Here is a 13,583-nt window from a genome sequence, read left to right on the forward strand (position 1 = left end):
AGCATCTCTGCTCCTATGATGCTGCTTGGCCTGCACCTTGTTGTCTGCAGGCAAGTGGGACTAGTTTAGTTTGGGATTATATACGCTGTGGGCTGGTTGGACCAAAGGGTCTGTTTCCATGCTGTATGACTCTGTGACTCTTTCCTCAGTCAAGATTGGCCGTCCTGTTCTCCTAAACCCAAGACCCCATGTTCTAGACGCTCCTCCTAGAGGGGAACAACCTCCCAGCTTGTACTGTCTCAAGCTCTGTACTAATCTTGTGTCTTCTAACACGATCACCTCTCATTCTCCTAAATAGCAGGAAGGGTAAACCCAGGTTACTCTGTCTCTCATCAACTCCTTAGCAAAGGAAATCAATCCCCTTTCAGATTAGTGCATCCTTCCTCAGGCAAGGAGACTGGGATAAAATAAGACAAAAGAACTGCAGATGCTGGAGATCTGAAACAAAAACAGAAATAGCTGGAGAAACTCAGCAGGTCTGGCAGCATCTGAGGAGAGAAAGCAGAGTTAACGTTTTGAGTCCAGTAACCCTTCTTCAGAACTGCTTAAAGCTAGGAAAAGGTTGTACATATGCTGAAGACAGGGGGATGGGGCGTGGGTGAGTCTTAAGAGAGAGAATTATTATTAGGCAGACAAAATGATGGATGACAATGAGGGAGAATGATAAGCGGCTAATGGGGACCATAAGTACATGAAAATGTCAACTGTGCTGAAAGCAAGTCGCGTGATGATGTGGGAGTGGGTAAAGGACATTGAAGAGGGTGTTCAGGCCCTAAAATTATTGGACACGATATTCAAACCTTTATATCTTCTGCCCGATAGAAAATGCTGTAAGAGAGTATAACTGAGGTGGGAGGGGTCTTTGATGATATTGGTTGCTTTCCTGAGGCAGCGGGAAGTATAGATGGAGTCAATGGATGGAAGGCTGGTTTGTTTGATGGACTGGGCCATGTTCACAACTCTTTGTATTTTCTTGCAGTCTTGGGAAGAGCAGTTGCCATACCACATTGTGTTGTATCCAGATAGGATACTTTCTATAAAAATTGATAATTGACACCCAGCGAGTGCCCAGAGCTCTTGCGTCCCCTGCGAGTCTAACATTTCTCTCTCCTGATTTCCTTTGCCAGACTCTGTTGCAAATGCTGAAGCGCAGTGGGATCACCCAGAAAATCCTTGCGGCTGCGTTATTTACCTTGAAGAGGAATGCGCTCTTCCAGAGCCGGACTGTGGAGGAGTGGCTTTGGGGTTATGAGCATCCTCTGCTGAAGTTCGGTCATAAAGTGTTACCGAGTGTTTTCCCAGGCAGCCAGTTTGGACTTTTCTACGGAGTGAGTAGTCAATGCTTTTTGAACAACTTCAGACGTAGCCTGGCGAATTTAAATAGAACGTTGCTGCCAAGCATTCCCAGAATTCATGAATGTTAACTCCTGTGGCACTCCTCCTGTGGGTTGTGGATTGTGGAGAGGGGAGCGATGATGCCTGATGTATAGCCATGCAGCAATCCTGCTGACCAGGGCTCATCAGTCATCATTCCACTCCCCATTTCATAAATCGCGTTGGTTCAGAATGGTCAAAATCCTGAACCTCTGAGGCAGAGTGATGTTCCTGAAATGTCATCTGTTTTGTTGGTAAGTGACCAGGTATTGACTGGATATTAACAAAGTTGCTGGAAAAGCTCAGCAGTTCTGGCAGCATCTGCGGAGAGAAATCAGAGTCAACATTTCAGGTCCAGTGACTTTTCCTCATAACTGATGGTAGCGAGGAAAATGTCAGTTTTTTTAAGCAGAAATAGGGTGGGGTTGGGGGTGGGGTGAAGAGTAAGTGAGAGGTGGGGATCGAGCCCAAAGAGAGAGAAGAGCAGTTGGATAGACAAAAGAGTGGATAATGATCTGGCTAGGAGGGTGAATAGCTACAAATGAGGACTGTTAGTGTCTAACAATATCCAGTTAATAAAAACCAAAACAACTGCGGATGCTGTAAATCAGGAACGAAAACAAAGTTGCTGGAAAAGCTCAGCAGGTCTCGCAGCATCTGTGGAGGGAAAAACAAAGTTAACGTTTTGGGTCCAGTGACCAGAAGATAGAGTGGGGTTGGGGGAGGGGTAAGGAGTAAACGATAGGTGGGGATAGAGCCTTCGGGTCACCGGACCCAAAATGTTAACTTTGTTTTTTCCTTCACAGATGATGCCAGACCTGCTGAGCTTTTCCAGCAACTTTGTTTTTTTTCTGAATTACAGCGGTTCTTTCGGTTTTTACTAACTGGATATTATTTGGTTGTCATTTTTAGCAGTTTTGGATTGGAATTTTTCTCGGCATACTTAGGAATGCTACCTTGTGGCCCAGTGATAGTGTCCCTACCCTTGAACGGCGTAGTCAAAGTTCATGTCCCACCTGCTCCAGGGGTTTGCAGTAACATCTCTGAACAGGTTGTTTAGGATAAACAGGTTAAATAATGTCCCATGGAGAGCTACCAATCAAATCAGTTTGATCATTCTGTTTCACAAGAAACTGACGAACAGAAGTTTTGTTTTATTCACTCATGAGACATGGTTGTCACTGGCTGGGCCATCATTTGTTGCCTGTCCCTATTCCCCTCGAGAAGGTGATGGTGACCTACCTTCTTGAACCATTGTGCTATAGCTAGACCAATCACAGTAACAGCAGGCCATTCGGCCCCTTGAGCCTGCTCCATGTGCCTTTTCTTTAACTCTACGCTTCGGCTCTGGAAAAACACATCTTCCTTCAAAGTGAATAACAATCCGGACTGATATTTTGGGTTCAACTCCGCTTTCTGCCTAATCCCCATATCACTTGTTCCCCAAGAGATCAAAAATCTTTCAGTCTCAGTCTTAAAAACGTTTAATGATGGAGCATTCCCAACCCCATGAGGTGGACACTTTCAAAAGTCAGAAGCTTTTGTGTGTAGCTATTCCTCCCCATCTCCTTATCCTGGGAGGGTACTGCAATGTCTTAGATACTCTGACCAGCAGAAGACCTAACAATATCAGGCCGACCAGAGACACGCACATTTCAGTCAGTACGCCTCTCATTCTTCTGCACTCCAGTGAATATCAACCCAATTTACTGAGCCTTCACTGGAGGAAACAGCAATCTATTTAAAATGGGCTGATCAAGGGTTCTAAACAACACTGTGACAATAGGACAATTGAGAGTGCAGTATGTCGTTTGTGTTTGGTTGCAGGATGTGGATGTCATTGGCCAGACATTTATTACTTATTTCTAATTACTCTGAAGGGCACTGTTGAACCATTGAAGTCTTTGGGATGTAGCTACACCCGCTTTGCTGTATGGAAGGGAATTCTGGGATTATGACCCAGCGACAGTGAAGGAACAGTGATATATTTCCAAGTCAGGATGTAGAGGGGCTTGGAGGGGAACTTGCAGGGGCTGGTGTTCCCATGTATCTGCTGGCCTTGACCTTCCTAGATAGAAGTGGTCTTGGGTTTGGAAGGTGCTGTCTGAGAATCTTTGGTGAATTTCTGCAGTGCCTCTTGTAAATAATACACACTGCTGCTACTGAGCGAAGGTGTTGAAGGGAATGGATGTTTGTGGATGTAGTGCCAATCAAACGGGTTACTTTGTCCTGGATGGTGTCAAGCTTCTTAAGTGTTGTTGGAGTTGCACTCATCCAGACAAATGGGAAGTATGCCATATATTTGGACTAACACACAGGGTTTGATAAATTTATTGATATCCTCAATCATTATCAGTTCTCCATTCAACTTAAAGCCCCTCCAAGCCACTCACAATCCTGTCTTGGAAATATTTCACCGTTCCTTCAGTGTTGTTGGGTCAAAATCCTGAAATTCCCTCTCTAACAATATTGTGGGTGAACCTGCAGCACATGGATTGCAGCGGTTCAAGAACGCAACTCACCATCTTCTCAAGGGCAATTGGGGATAGGCAATAAATGCTGGCCCACCCACTGATGCTCACATCTTACAGGTGAATAAAAAAAGCGCTACCTTGCCACTGTTCATCATCCTCTCCTGCACAGCTGCACTCCTCCGAGAATCCATAGTATCTAGAATGGAATACCTCAACAGTACATAGAATGGAACACTAATTAGCCAGCGGGATCTCTAGGGATTCCTGCACTACTTGACTATCTTTCTTGGACTGCCTGGCAGTCACCCATACCCTAAGTGCCTGCCTGCTCCTAACCTGTAGTGTAAACACCTTTCTGAATTTGCTAGACACATAGTCCTCTGCCTGGCCAATGCACAACAATGACTCCAGCCGATGCTGTAGCTTTGAAACCTGGAACTCAGGCTTGTGCAATCAGTGACATGGGCTACAAGAAGGACCACAGGATGGACACTCCATTTGGCTGAGCTGTCCTGCCATACTTTGACATAACATGTTTAAGTTACCTTAACTTTACATAGTTTTACCTAGTCTAACTTACTCTCACCTTAGTCCTGTACTATTAACTAACCTGGAGATTGAGAGGAAGTAGAACTTCTTCACCCTTCACACAAATCGGGTCCTTCTTTAAACCCTTAAAGTCATATAGAGCACTGTTTCAGCTGGTGTATTATGTCCAGTTCTGGGTGCCAAACTTTAGGAAGGAAGGGAAGACATGGGTGATGGCGCAAGTAAGATTCACATAAACAATTCCAGGGATGAAGAACTTCAGATCGATTGGAGATATTGGGGCAGTTCTCCCTAGAGAAGAAGAGACAGGGAGGAGTTTTGATTGAATTATTCAAAATCATGAGGGGCCTTAACATTGTAAATGGGAAAAACTGTTTCCATTGGAAGAAGGATAAAAATATAGGAGGCATAGTTAGTAAGTTTGCAAATGACACTAAAATTGGAGGTGTAGTGGAAAATGAAGAAAGTTATCTCAGTGTACAACGGGACCTTGAGCAGATGGGCCAATGGGCCGAGGAGTGTCAGATGGAGTTAATTTATATATATGTGAGATGCTGCATTTTGGAAAGGCAAATCAGGGCAGGACTTATACACTTAATGGTAAGATCCTGGTGGGTGTTGCTGAACAAAGAGACCTTGGAGTGCAGGTCCATATTTCCTGGAAAGTAGAGTCCCAAGTAGACACAATAGTGAAAAAGGATCAGCGCATTGAGTATATGACTTGGGAGGTTATATTACGGCTGTACAGGACATTGGTTAGGCCACATTTGGAATACTGTGTACGATTCCGATCTCCCTGCTATAGGAAAGATTTTGCTAAATTTGAAAGGGTTCAGAAAAGATTTACAAGGATGTTGCCAGAGTTGGAGGGTTTGAGCTATAGGGAGAGGCTGAATAGGCTGGGACTATTTTCCCTGGAGTGTCAGAGGCTGAGGGATGACCTTATAGAGGTTTATAAAATCATGAGGGGCATGGATAGGGCAGATAGCCAAGGTCTTTTCCCCAGGGTGGGGAGTCCAAAACTAGAGGGTTTCTTTCATTTGTCCTGATGAGGTTTCTTTCTCAGTAATACTCAAGGTGAGGGGGAAAGGATTTAAAAGGGACCTAAGGGGTAACATTTTCATGCAGAGGGTGGAACAAGCTGCCAGAGGAAGTGGTGGAGGCTGGTAAAATTACAACATTTAAAAGGCATCTGGATGGGTATATGAATGGGAAGCGTTTAGAGGGATATGGGCCAATTGCTGGCAAATGGGACTAGATTAATTTAGGGTATGTGGCCTTCATGGACACATTGGAACAAAGGGTCTGTTTCCATGCTGTACAGCTGTATGATTCTGTAAGGACAGAGATGGAGAGGGCTCAGATTTAAGGTGTTGACAAAACAAGCAATGATGTGAGGAGAAACTCTTTCACAAAGGCAGGGGTTAGGATCTGGAAAGTGCTGCTTCAGTGCATATTACAGGCAGGTCCAATCAAGGCTCCCATAAGCTGCTCAAACTATTATCTGAAAAGGAAGATTGTGAGGGGTTACAAGAAAAGGCAGCAGAACAACCATTAGGTAACTTGCTCCTGTACAGGGCCAGGACAGACTTGATGTTCTGTAACCAGTCTGTGATTCTGCAAGAACTGTAATGGCATAAGGACTAGGTGAAATAGATTTAAGAATTTGAACAACACATGCAGGGATGATGTGCCCCAGAATCAAAGCCAACCTGGCAAACAATCAGGCCAGGCATCAACAGAGGAGCAGGAAAGTTGACATTTTGGGTCGGGATCCTTCTTCAGAAATAAGGAGGGGGAAGGGAGCTGGGAAATAAATAGAGGGGGGAGGGGTGGAGCTGAGGAAAGTAGGTGGGATGGTGATAGGTGAGTGCAGGTAGGCAGTGGTGGGAACTGGTCAGTGAGGTGGGAGGGGCTGATAGGTGGGGGAGAAGATGGACAGGTTGTGTCAGGTCAAGGAGGTGGGGATGAGAGGGTGGCTTGGATGCGGGGTGAGGCCGGGGGTAGGGAAGTTTTAAAACTGGTGAATTCCATGTTTATGCCATCAGGCTGTAGGCTCCCAAGGCGGAATATGAGGTGCTGCTCCTCCAATTTGCAGGTGGCATCGTTGTGGCACTGGAGGAGGCCCAGGATGGACATGCCACCTAAAGAGTGGGAAGGGGAGTTAAAATGGGCCTCCTCCAGTGCCACAATGACACCACATGCAAACCATTTTAATCCCCCTCCCACTCCCTGGGTGACATGTCCATCCTGGGTCTCCTTCAGTGTCACAACAACGCCACCCAGAAACTGGAGGAGCAGCATGTCATATTCCACCTTGGGAGCCTACAGCCCGATGGCCTAAACATGGAATTCACCAGTTTTAAAATCTAACCCCCACCACCGGCCTCGTCCCATATCCAACCCTCCCTCTCATCCCTGCCTCCTTGACCTGACACAACCTTCATAGAACTTCATAGAATCCCTACAGTGTCTCTTCTCTCCCACCTTTCCACCCCAGCCACCCCACTGACTGATTCCCACCATTCCCTACCTGCACTTACCTATCACCATCTCTCCTTTTTTCCTCAGCCCCACCGTCCTCCCTCTATTTATTTCCCAGCTCCCTTCCCCCTCCCTATTTCTGAAGAAGGGTCCCGACCCGAAACGTCAACTTTCCTGCTCTCTGATGCTGCCTGGCCTAATGTGTTCCTCCAGCTCCACAATGTGTGGTCTCTGGCTCCAGCATCGGCAATTCTTGCTATCTCCCTTTGGCAAACAATTAGCACTGTTTTTTCCTATAGTTGAAATTGGTTGTATTTTGGCATTCTTGCATTCGTCCTGATGAGGCTTCTTTCTCAGCAATACTCAATCGATTGATACAACAACTAGGCTACTATTTAATCCAATTCCATTTTTTTCCCAATGTATGAAATTCAGTGTTTGGCATAACACCATAACATCAGTTTATCTTAGACCATGCCAAGTAATGAAATAGGCAAAAAAAGTTTGGATTCATTGTCATAGGGTCTCTAGATGTTAGTGTAAGTGTAATTTTACATGTCTGCACCCTTAGTGTCCAGACAGAAATGTCATGAACACTTCAGAAGCATTAGCCTGTCCATGATGCTAGTTTCTGGCCAGCTACCTATGAAATTATTGTGTTATAATTGTTGAAGATAATTGGCTTTGATTGGTCAAGCTCAGAGACAAATGTCCTGCACATCAACAATATTAAGACGCACATAGGTTTTGTACATCAAGTCAATCAGACAGGCTGTGAGCATTTTACAAAGCTGCTGTTGCAGATTGCAGGGCAAATCTCTACAAGCCAAATGTCAATGTTGTGATTTTTCTACCTCCTTCTGCTTACCTTCTACACCACAGGTTTTGCCATGAGGGCTCCTCCGGATCTAGAAGTATGATATTTTATCAGAAAATAAAATGGCCATGAATATCTTGAAAGGACAGCAAGTTCCTAAAAATAATTGGCTTTTTGTATAGAAAACCATAATATGTCAGGCATCTTCTGTGACATGGTGTTGATGAGAACTAAAATGGATAGAATCATAGCATCTCTACGGTGTCGAAAAGCAAGGCCATTTGGCCCATAGTGTCCACACTGACCCTCTGACGAATATCCCACTCAGACTGACCACCTCCCCCCATCTTATCTCTGTAACCCTGCATTTCCCATGGCTAATCCATTTAGTATGGCCAATCCACCTAACTTGCACAGTGGGAAGAAACCAGAAGAAACTCACACAGACACAGGGAGAATGTGCAATCTCCACACAGAGCATTACCTGAGGGTGGAATCAAACTCAGGTCCCTGGTGCTGAGGCAACAGTGCTAACCACTGAGCCACCTTTCTTCCTTCTCCCTTAAGTGAATTTTGACTGAATGTAGTGCCTCTTTACACAAGGCACACAATCTCGTATCAGATAACACTGATCAGCTTATGACTATCAGCTTATGGTCATGCCTGAGGCCTTCCAACATTACCCAGTATTGAAAGCCCAGTCAGTCCAAAGATGTGCAAGTTAGGTGGATTGGCCATGCTAAATTACCCACAATGTTCAGGGGTGTGCAGGCTACGTGGGTTAGCCATGGTAAAAGCAGGGTTACAGGGATAGGGTGGGGGATGGGTCTGGGTGGGATGCTCTTTGGAGGGTCAGTGTGGATGCATTGGGCCGAATAGCCTGTTTCCACACTGTGAGCATTCTAATGATTCTACGATTAGTCAGTGTGACAGCAGATCAAATCATTTGTCAAGTTAAGTACTGGCATATGTAGCCAAAACTGACCTGTAGACGTTACTGTTGATGCCCATCCAGTTCACTAATGTTCTTTAGAGACATTTACTCACACAAATCCACGTGAGCCTTCATACTACCCCAGCCCAACACTAAATGGATGACTTTAATAGCCTCGGGATAACTAAAGTTGAAAAGTAACCACAACTTTAGTGGTGCCAGCCTTTGCCAAGAACATTTAAAAGTAGGTACATTTATTGCTCTGTACAGAGTTTCCACTTGTTAAATTTTGTATCATACATAAATGCACATATGTGTAGACAGTTCGCGGAGGAGTTATAAATGATTATCTTCAGCTAAAGAAGGCACTTTCTGTAAGAGTATTTAATCCATTTCCAGATTAATGGGACAGACGATGGAGAATATTTATTCAATACTGGCAAAGATGACTATATGAAATTCACTGAAGTAATGATGTGGAATGGACAGGAGTAAGTAACTTCACCTTGCTGCAATTGTTAGAACTATAATCATATCTTAACTCTGTACGAATAAAGCACGTGTGAATTTGTCTTGGTGAATTAAGTTTCTGAAGGACTAACTATGGAGTCATACTGCTTTTTTGTCTTTAGGTATCGTCCTGCTATTGGCACAATGCAAATGAGAACACCTTCTTGTAGCCTTGTGGTTATTCTGTTTGATTTCAGGGTCTGGGTGCCTTGCCGTTGATTGCTCATCCCTAATTGTCCCAGAGAGGGCGGCAGTGAGCTGTCTTTGTGAACTACTTTGGAACATCCCACAGTGTTTGCGAAGTACTTTCTGTGAGGTCTCTCTGCTGTCACTATAGTGATGATGGCAGCTAGCTTGAGCACAGCAAGATCCCATAAAGAGTATTGAAGCAAATTGGCAGGTGATCCAATATAAAACTGGGATACGACAGCATGTGGAAATTTAAAATAAAAACAAATCTGAAAGAGAGAGGGAGGGCAGGAATTGAGTGGTCTCTACTGAGGTCAGCTCATAGAATCCTTACAGTTGGAAGCAAGCCATTCAGCCCATTAAGTCCACACTGACCCTTCAAAGAGCATCACGGTCAGACCGACCGCTGCAAACCTGCATTGCCCATGGCTAACCCACCTAACCTGCACATCTTTGGACTGTGAGAGGAAACTGGAGTATCTGGAGGAAACCCATGCAGACACAGAAAGTCATCTGAGGCTAGAATCAAACCCAGGACCCTGACGCTGTTAGGCAGCAGTGCTAACCACTGAGCCACCGTGCTGCCCCTTTTGAAGGCAAAGCGTCCAGTATTTAATCGGGCCGGAGGATGAGGGGTGGACTCCCCACTATTTTGTCAGCAAGATTTGGATTAAAACCTAATTAAGGGCCTTACCCTGACTGAACTGGTATTTAACCAGGGGTGAATGATGCAGTTGCCACATGGGGAATCTGGAGATCAAACTCTGTTGCGTTTTCCTGGGGGATTCACATTTAGTTAGGCAACCGCTTGGTCGAGGCATCCAGGAAGGGGGTAGGAGGGGAGACACTCAGAGGTGGTCTGGAAGCTAGGCTACAGTCAGCTGGGGCTTTTCCTGTCCAGTCAGTCCAGGGGCTGAGTCATGGTCAGTGGTCAGGGTTTGGTCAAAAATGTTCGGGGGCTTCACAGTGCAAAGTCATGGAGTGCTGGGGAAAACTGAGAACGCCAAGTCTGGGAATGGGCCTCATTATCCTGGGCTGTTGGAGGCACAGTGACAGGGATAGAGGGCAATTGGAAATGTTAGGTTGTGACCTCATAGTGAAGAAGAGAGGACTGGGAACTCTGGAAAGGGAGGCTTCAAACAGGTAACTCTGACCTCCACATGGGGAGAATGCAAGACCAACAAGGAGATGGGAATTTCCAAAGCAACGTGCTCTGGGAGTAAAGGGAGGGCCATTGACAGTGACATAAGAGGATTCAATGGAAATGGAGCGAGGCTGAAAGGTCATTGGGGGGCACTTGGACACAAAAGGGAATGTGAGGGTGGGGGAATATTCATGAGTTACAGATAGAGCCTGCAAGCCACTCACATTGAAGCACATAGCATCAAAAGTTAGCTGTGCAGTAACTGTGTAAAATGGCTGATACCATGTAGAAAAGTGCATTCGTTACCGTCCTTTTCATAAGAGGCACAGGAAACTGTTTGGAATTTGAGGCCCTACTAGGGGCATTTGCTATAATTGTGCCTCCACTGATTTAGTAATCCTGGCTTCAATTTCCATTTCAATCATTATGAAGGATCATTATCCAAGGATGTACATTAAGAATTAAGACATTAAGCAATCATAAGCATTACAATTTGGGCACTAATTGCCTCCTTGCTCTCTCAGCCAAGCAAATGTAATCAGGCAATCTCTCAGAGCACATGTAGGTTGCCCTGAAATGTTTGAGAATCCAGCGTTGACTGTGCAAGAGGCAGCGTTTCTCTGCACACTGTGATGTGTGAGCTGGTGTGCTCCTTTGAAAAGCTGATACATAGAATCGCTCACAAGGTGGGTGTAAATGTAGAATAATGTTGGGTAGGCCAGACCCTAGCTGCTCGTAGCCTCAGTTTTGTCCACATTGTACAAGCAACACCTTGGTTACAGCTCTGAACGTGCTGCTTCAGTGATCCCTGATGTCTGAGGTCAAGGAAGTGGCTGTTTGTGAGAGATGAGCTTGACCACGTTGACCTTTTTCTTCCTTGAGACATCTGAAGAGGGAGCTCATCCCTCACACGATTGAAAGTTGATGTGGAGGTGCCACTGTTGGACTGGGGTGGGCAAGGCCAGAAATCACACAACACCAGGCTATAGACCAGCAGGTTAATTTGCTTGTGGTTTCAAATAAACCTGCTGGACTATAACCTGGTGTCGTGTGATTTCTGACAATTGAGACTTCACCAAGTCCAACACTGCAGCACACATTTCAACAATGAGCATGCATTTACAAAAGTAAAATGTTATTTACAATGATTTTTCACCCGTATGGACCCTCGATAAGTTATTTTCTTCCTTTGCCCTCCCACTATGCCAAAGTGCAGCTGGGCTGGAGGAAGCCCACTCTCCGAGTGGTCCTGATGGTCTGGAACTTGGGTGGTCACCCCCTGGTGCCCGCTGCCAGTCTCCTGCCCCGAACAGGCTCACCATCCTCTGCTTGAGTTTCCACAGGCTGTGGGATTATGGCAGGCTGGAGGGAGGGAGAGTATGGAGTGTCCTGAGAGGAACTTGCTGGGCCTCCTGTGTGCAGCCTCTCACTCTCTCTCTCAGCCTCCCTAGGTACGTGGGTCCCTGGTTCCCATCTCGCTTTAGCCTCGATTCTGAGCAGCAACAGCCACAGCAATGGAGTGCAGCGAATTTCTTCAGGAGCATATTTATTTTTCTCTTGTCGCCACTGAAACAGCTCCACAGAGGCTTGTACATTAAGCGGGTGGGCTGCTGCCAGCTTCCATCTACCTCCTGACTGTCTCTGACAAACTGCGTTTTGATGATGTTACTAAATGGCCGAACCCACAGGGTCCTCTCCTGCTGGAGGAGACCCTGAGCAGGCTCCTGCTTCTCTGACAGCCCTCCAAGTGCCAGCAGGTGGAGCGGGAGTTGGGGGGTGGGTGGCAGGTTGGTGGGTGGGGGATGCAGGTGAGTTGGCTATTTCTTCCTCTTCCAGCTATAGAGATGTGACAGTGGTTGTTTGTTAGAGGCTCGCGAAGGGGTTAAGAATGTGTTTGCCCTGGTATTAACGTGAGAACTGCACAGCAAAATGAGGCGGGCTGGCTTAGTTGGTCACTGTAAGGACTCACCATTCCCTTCATGAGTGGTCTCCCTCTCTTCTAGCCGGTTTGAGACCCTTTGCTTGAAAGGAGGGCAGTACTGTCTCGGCCTGATTACGTGTCAAGTTTTCCTGCAGGGAGAAGACCGTACAGTGGCAGCAGTGAAGTATGGATGGCCCTGTGAACGTGTAGTAGCACAGGGAAGATTGTGGCACTTATCCTTGGGCAGTGCAGAGGATCATTGACTTTCCCCTGTGTCATGATGGGAACGAGGTCAGTGAGCTGGACCTCATAGAATATGAGTTCCCTGATTGGGGCTGTTAATCTGATCCAATCAGGGAGCCCTGTCTGACAGATAAGAACGGAGTGTCAGACATCCTGTTCACTCTGAGAGCTGGCTTTGATGGAGCTGGATCAGTGTCAAGTACTATACACATGCACATAAAGGGTGGCTTGATGACAGGATACCAGCCTCTATGGAGTTATTTTATCCTGCACTGCCGGGCTTGTATCTACTGGAGTTTGGAAGAGTAAAAGGCAATTTGGTCAAAACATATGAGACATTGAGGGGTGGACATGTTTCATCCTGTGGGAGGATCTAGAACCTTGTATCACTGTTTAAAAATAAGGGAGCAACCGTTTGACATTGAGTTAAGGAAAAGGATCGTCTTAGGATCTTTGGAACTCTCTTCTTGAAAAGGTGGTGAACGTAGAGTCTTTTAATTTTTCTGTGGCAGATGTGAGATAGATTCGTGGTAAACAAAGAGTTGAAATGTTATCAGGGTTATGTGGGAATGTCGGAGTGTTGAATGGCAAAACATACTTAAGGGACCAAGAGGCCTACTCCTGCTCCTAATTCATACCTTTGTATAAAGGAGTCCAAAATCAGTACAGACGGAGCCAGTGTAGTTAAGGAGAAACAGTTCCCATGGCAGAAACATTGGGAACCAGTCAACACTAGTAAAAGATGATCGGCAGAAAGACCAAAGGTGAGATGAGAAAACATTTTATTTCTTTTTTCTAAGAGTGTGTAGTTAGGATCTAGAATGTGTTGCCTGACAGTGTGGTGATGGCAGGGTCACCTGTGGATTCCACAGGGAAGATGTTCTTATAGAGAGCAAGTGCAGGCACAATGGGCCAAATGGCCTCCTTCTGTACTGTAACATTCC

General features: G+C 45.8%; 1 protein-coding gene across 1 annotated transcript in view; it reads left to right on the forward strand.

Annotated features, from left to right (window-relative positions):
• LOC125484348 (lysosome membrane protein 2-like) overlaps positions 1-9,127 on the forward strand; it is a 28,772-nt gene extending 19,645 nt beyond the window's left edge. The window contains exons 4-5 of the mRNA XM_048602558.1: positions 1,128-1,328; positions 9,032-9,127. Coding sequence (XP_048458515.1) covers positions 1,128-1,328; positions 9,032-9,127 — 297 coding nt within the window. The remainder of the gene's footprint in view (positions 1-1,127; positions 1,329-9,031) is intronic.
• Positions 9,128-13,583: the final 4,456 nt, after the last annotated feature.

This window comes from Rhincodon typus, chromosome 11 (assembly GCF_021869965.1).
Source record: "Rhincodon typus isolate 14 chromosome 11, sRhiTyp1.1, whole genome shotgun sequence".
Taxonomy (NCBI): domain Eukaryota; kingdom Metazoa; phylum Chordata; class Chondrichthyes; order Orectolobiformes; family Rhincodontidae; genus Rhincodon; species Rhincodon typus.